Raw genomic sequence first — 6663 nt, 5'->3', positions numbered from 1 at the left:
ACCAGTAAGCTGATCTCCCCCCTCACCGCTGTTCTGGTCTGAAAACTAGTCAAGCTCGGTTCGCTTATTTCATACTTAATCTCACCGGAGAACCAATCAACTCAACGCGGTCAAAGAACCACCGTCAGGCTTCGTTTTCGTCTTGCCCTCACTCCACGCATTTTGGGGTTCACCACTAGTAGAGTTTGAGCGTGTATTAGGTTTAGTTTCTGAGTTTTATATTTTATTTACTTATTTATTTTTATTTTTTATTTTTCAACCCTCATCTTTCTTTCACCACTATCCTCGCCATACCCATGTATCATTTGGTACTCTTGAGATAGGGCTAGGGTTCTGATTTGAGAATTTGGGTGGTCTGAATTAATTAAAGAAATAACAAAACCCTAACCCCCTTTTATTACTTTTTATTTTTTATTTTTCTCCTTTCGTCTAAAATATTAATTTTCTCCTTCCACTCAAATCCTTGTCATCACTGTAACACCCCGTATATATCCGGTAATGTTATCATAATATCGTATTAAGCTGCGCTTAATTAAAAATGTGGAATTACTTTTTCTTTTCAATTATGATGCCATTAACATTACCAACTTACTTAATAACCAATTAATAAAACATCGCCGGTATGTAATTGCAATAAAACAGCTAACTGAAATACCTCATAACATAGATAATAAAAGTGTGGCTCTAGTCACGGAACTACAACAATGTAGACCGGACTATCTAACAGTTTATACAACTCCAAACTACAAGTACTAACAGAAAGTGTCATGGACAATCCCCATGTTCACTCAAATAGGGCAACATGCCCAACAACGGTCTCATCAACAACATAACATAAATAGCGGAAAACATAGACAGCATCCAAATCCAGTCATGCTAACATATAAGCAGAAACAAGATAATCAGCTAAGCTCCGGCCTCCTGCCGCCTGAGGCATCAGTACCCATACTACCTGATCCTGAAATAAGCATTCCCCAAACGTGGGGTAAGATCTCTAATCTAGAAATCTCAGTAAGTCAGTGAGTCCTCAAGGATCTTCCACCCCAAGCTCACTTACATGTGCAATATAAGTTCAAAAACAGTTTATCATTTATCATTTCTAAAATAATGCAATGCAGCAGATAATCATGTCATGTGTGTCAATACTAATCTACTGGCCAGAGACAGTGCAGGTATACGTCTATCACCTACACACCGTGCAAGTACCACTTGCATTCACCCCGGTACACCGTCTTGTATGGCGCTACATACTCAGGCTTCCCGTCAAGATGAAACAACACATGCATATTAAAAGCCATTACATGTAAAGTTCAATCAACATATCAAATATCCAAAAGCATGTAAACAGCATGCATAAACCATACCCCCATGGGACATGGTGGAACCACAACATGGCTAAACCGAGGACACGAAAGCTTACCTTGCAAGCTCACTCCAAAAGCCAAGAGTCCACAGCTCAAAGTCCAAACACAGCAGATTCACAATCTGTTATGGACCAACAATACATCAACAATATGCACCACAAGCATACAATATTAAGACAACGCCTTTTCATTACGTTTTCAAGTCTTAAAGCTTCTAACAAAGCCACAAGCCTTAAATCCCATGATTCTGGCTTAATCCATTAAAAACAGAAGTTCAACTTCATCAAACTAGGGTCCACAAACCCTCAATAGCCTACTGTACACACAGCACAGCTGCTGTTCTGCGAAATCCCAGAATATCCGGATATCTCACTGTCCATATCCGGATATGCATATCCGGATATACAGATTCACATATCCGGATATCCAATATCCGGATATCCCAAAACCACGTATCCGGATATCCAATATCCGGATATCAGTTCGACATATATCCGGATATCTCACGACAGAATGCAGTTTCTGCATTTTCGTGAAAATATCCCTCAAAGGTTCCCTTTTTACCGATTTTAAACACCCAATCATGCATTTCTAGATGTGTTAAGCCTCTCCCAACAACAAGTTATCATCTTTTAACCTTAACATGCATCAAGCTACCATTTTTAAGCATAAAACTCATGATTAAAGGTTGGTATACATACCAAAGGCTTAAAACAGAGAATGGAGGTGCTCTTGGAGCTCAACACAGCCCCTCAAGTCTGACTCCACAAGGTGCACGAAAATGGATCAACAAGCTTGGACCTTTCAACACAAAGGAAGCTTCTTGGACCTCACAATGCCAAAACAAAGGCTTCCACACACAACCAACCCAAGTCAGCCTCAAAACCTCACACACAACAGCTCTCTCAACTCAGAAAAGACCAACAATAGAGTCTCAAGGCTAGCTCTCACCCTCACCAAGTGTATCCCAAGTGAAAGTGTGAAGAAAATCAAGAAAGGAAGTGTCTTGGACCCAAAATGGAGGAGAAACCTCACAAGTCAGCCAAGCTGATCAGCCACCCTCACACACTCACGTTCAAAGTCTGGTATCTAGGGTTTTGTGCCCTTAAAAGGGGTATTTATAGCCCAAGCCACTTAAACACACAGTATTAACTTTAATTGCTACGCTTAGCATTTTAATCCCAAACTTTGGATTATGAAACTACACAATTTTCTAAGATTTATCATATTTTTCTTATAATTTTCTGAGCACTTTTCCGGTACGCGCTTTTCCAAGCCGGTACGCACTTTTCCAAGTCAGTACCGGTTTCCAGCACCAGTTCTCATTATCTGGACTTGAAACTCGTTTTACAAGTCCTACATATTATTCGATAATTATCATGCACTTACATTAATTTTCCGGGATACTTTTTCGACACGCATTTATACCGACTAGCAGAACCGGTATCCGCACTTTTCTTCCGAAAAGCGACTTTCAGCATTCTTAATCACTTATTACGATTATTAAGCCTCATAATAATTATTAGGGTCAATTATGGAATCATTTCCTAATTTTGCATAATTAATTAATTAAATACCTTAATTAACGGTGCAGGTTCTTACAATCACCGACCTCTATTTTCCTTGTCCATCTTCGTTTAGCTTGCAACAGGATATCCGTGTTTGATTATACTATGTTGCACTGAGACGAAATGATATTTGTACTGTATTGCTTCATTCTAATTATTTATCTTATTTTTACAGCATCTTATTTGATTCTTATGGTCTATATTGATACATATTTTCATGGGAATGTAGACTTGAGTAGTTTCATTTCTCTGTAAACCATTATTCCATTTTGTTAAATTATCATTGTTCCTCATTTTGCATGTTAATATTTTTGGCTTTATTTCATTTTATTTTGGCTTGATTTCATGTGCAAAATTTGTACTTGTGTAATCCAACGTTGTACTTGCATGCTTTCTGTCTGAGTTTTATTGTTCTGTATTATTTGTTTAATGGTATAATAGATGCCTGCGAAACATTTCATTTCATTTCCAACTATTTTATTTATTTATTTATTTTTAGCTTGCAAGAGTGACTCATTCAATTAACCAATTATTTATTTTTAGCTTGCAAGAGTGGTTTAACAAAATAAAATGAAATAAAGCCAAAAATATTAACATGCAAAATGAGGAACAATGATAATTTAACAAAATGGAATAATGGTTTACAGAGAAATGAAACTACTCAAGTCTACATTCCCATGAAAATATGTATCAATATAGACCATAAGAATCAAATAAGATGCTGTAAAAATAAGATAAATAATTAGAATGAAGCAATACAGTTCAAATATCATTTCGTCTCAGTGCAACATAGTATAATCAAACACGGATATCCTGTTGCAAGCTAAACGAAGATGGACAAGGAAAATAGAGGTCGGTGATGACAAGGATTCGAGTGGAAGGAGAAAATAAATACTTTAGACGAAAGGAGAAAAATAAAAAATAAAAAGTAATAAAAGAGGGTTAGGGTTTTGTTATTTCTTTAATTAATTCAGACCACCCAAATTCTCAAATCAGAACCCTAGCCCTATCTCAAGAGTACCAAATGATACATGGGTATGGCGAGGATAGTGGTGAAAGAAAGATTAGGGTTGAAAAATAAAAAATAAAAATAAATAAGTAAAACAAATATAAAATTCAGAAACCAAACTTGATACACGCTCAAACTCTACTAGTGGTGAACCCCAAAATGCGTGGAGTGAGGGCAAGACGAAAACGAAGCCTGACGGTGGTTCTTCGACCGCGTTGAGTTGATTGGTTCTCCGGTGAGATTAAGTATGAAATAAGCGAACCGAGCTTGACTAGTTTTCAGACCAGAACAGCGGCGAGGGGGGAGATCAGCTTACTGGTAGAGTTCGAAGTTAGGGATTAGATGGCAAGAGAAGAGAAAGGAAAATATAAACTAGGGTTCTGAGCGAGACGATGATGAAAAAGAGATCAGCTTTGAAAATTGCTTTGCTGAGCGTTGTGTGAGACTACGAGGGGAAATGAATTATTTTAAAAAAAAAAAACTAAAAGAAAAAAAATAATAATAAAAGAGCAAGCCCTTTATTTGGTCAGTAAAAAGTAAATGAGATATGACTAAAGCAGGTATAAGTCATATCGCCACCCTATGAGCAGTCCCCTTTTCACTTCCTTTTTTACCACTTCTTTCATGGTTGGATTGAGCCTTCTTTGAGGCTAATAGAACTGGCATTTTCATCAACTAGCCTTATCCTATGCATACAAAAAGAAGGGCTAATGCCTCTAATATCAGCCATGGTCCAACCAATGGCTTTCTTGTGGTTTTTAAGCACATTTAGGAGCTGATTCTCCTCATTATTTTTGAGGGCAGCAGCTACAATTATAGGGAGGGTATTATCTCTTCCTAGAAAAGCATATTTAAGGTGAGTTGGGAGTTCTTTCAACTCCACTTTAGGTGGTTCCACAATGGAAGGTTTAAGAGGTTTGGTGATTCTCTTATGAAGTCCTAAGGACTCAAAATGTTTATCACCAAAGAACTTAGTAGGATAAGACTTCAATGCACATGCATGATCATGATTAGATGCATTATTTTCATAAAATTCAAAAATGGCAGAATCACATGCAGAGTCATTTATTTCAAAATTTTCGTGTAAATGGGCAGCAACTAAATTATCAATTACAGATATAGCAGAACAAACATCAACATCATCATCTACATATTTCATGGCTTTAAAAACACTAAAGGTCATAGTGTCATCATTTACCCTCATTGCTAACTCTCCTTTTTTAACATCTATCATTGCACCCCCTGTAGCTAAAAATGGTCTTCCTACTATAATAGGAATATTTTCATCAACTTCACAATTAAGGATAATGAAGTCAGCTGGAAAAATAAATTTTTCCACTTTTACTAAAATATTTTCCACTTTTCCTTCAGGGTATACAATAGACCTATCAGCTAATTGGAGAGTTAATGTTGTACCTAATTGCTTAAAAATAGAAGCAGGCATCAAATTAATGCTAGAGCCTAAATCACATAAAGCTCTACCAATATACCTATCTCCTACAACACATATAGTAAAAGAACCTGGATCCTCCATTTTAGGAGGTACTTTTGTAGAGACAATGCTGCTGCATTCTTTGGTAAGTGCCACTGTTTCGAACTCTTCTATTCTCCTCTTTCTTGATAGGATGTCCTTCATGAATTTGATATAGCTTGGCATATGTTGAAGGGCCTCCACAAATGGAATGTTGATCTGGAGTTGCTTGAGGATGTCTAAGAACCTCTTAAAGTGCTGCTCCTGGTTCTGTTTTTGTAGCCTTTGTGGGAATGGAATCTGCCTTGCCCTTGATCTTGGTGAAATGCCTTCATTTTGCTGTATAGGTTTGGCTGGCTCCTTTGATTTAGGTGCTGATTTTTCTGTTTTTCCCAAATCACCTTGCTCCTTGTTATTTTCTGAATCTTGCACTTCAATTACATTAGGCTCTTCCTCTTCTTCAATTGGTTGAACATTTTTTTCTGCCAACTTCCTCAAGGTAGAAGGCCTAATAACGTGCTCTGGTTGTTCAACCTCTCTTCCATTTCTCAAATGGAGAGCCTTACAAAATTCCTTTCCCTCTCTCCTTGGTGCTTCAGTATCACTAGGAAGAGTTCCCACCAGTCTATTGCTAAGAGAGGATGCAATCTGCCCCATTTGTGTCTCTAAGCTTTTTAAGATTGCTCCATGACTTTGAAGCATGGCCTCATGATTTTGCAGCATCCGGTTTGACCACTGATCATTAGGAAGAGGCTGAGTTTCTGCATTAGATTTCCCTTGCTGTTCTTGAGGCATTTGTGAGTTGAAACCGGGTGGAAACGGGACTTTTGGTTGATAAGGTTGCTGCCCTCCTATGAAGGGCTGATTCTGATTTCTATTTCCAACATTTTGATGGTAATTTTGGCCCTGATTCTGGCCAAAATTCCCACCTTGTTGCTGCCATCTGCCTTGGTTATAATTTCCTCTATTATTGTAGTTTTTGTTATAGTCACCAACGTAGAAGGCTGAAGAGGGGTTGCTTGGACATTCTTCGAACAAATGAGCTTCATAACAAAGTGAGCAGATTGGTGTTGTTGCAGCCACTTGAGCAGGTGGTTGCTGTTTGGTCTCAGCCATTTGCTTGACTAAAACCTTGAAAGTGTTATGCATTGCTGTCATCTCAGCAGCTTATATAACCGTCAGGTAGAATTCCTGCCGCAATAATATGTGTAATTATGACAACCTATAGGCCCTAATGATGTGAAAATAACA

At 37.7% G+C, this 6663-nt stretch overlaps 1 protein-coding gene across 1 annotated transcript; it reads right to left on the bottom strand.

Annotated features, from left to right (window-relative positions):
* Positions 1-4563: 4563 nt before the first annotated feature.
* On the bottom strand, positions 4564-6207 carry LOC133291565 (uncharacterized). The gene has a single exon (XM_061489841.1). The coding sequence runs from the start codon at positions 6205-6207 to the stop codon at positions 4564-4566; it is 1644 nt and encodes a 547-aa protein (XP_061345825.1).
* Between the last annotated feature and the right edge of the window lie 456 nt (positions 6208-6663).

This window comes from Gastrolobium bilobum, unplaced genomic scaffold (assembly GCF_033153095.1).
Source record: "Gastrolobium bilobum isolate Gb01-03AN ecotype WA unplaced genomic scaffold, APGP_CSIRO_Gbil_v1 utg96653, whole genome shotgun sequence".
Lineage (NCBI taxonomy): Eukaryota > Viridiplantae > Streptophyta > Magnoliopsida > Fabales > Fabaceae > Gastrolobium > Gastrolobium bilobum.
This window is presented reverse-complemented; position numbering and strand designations above follow the sequence as displayed.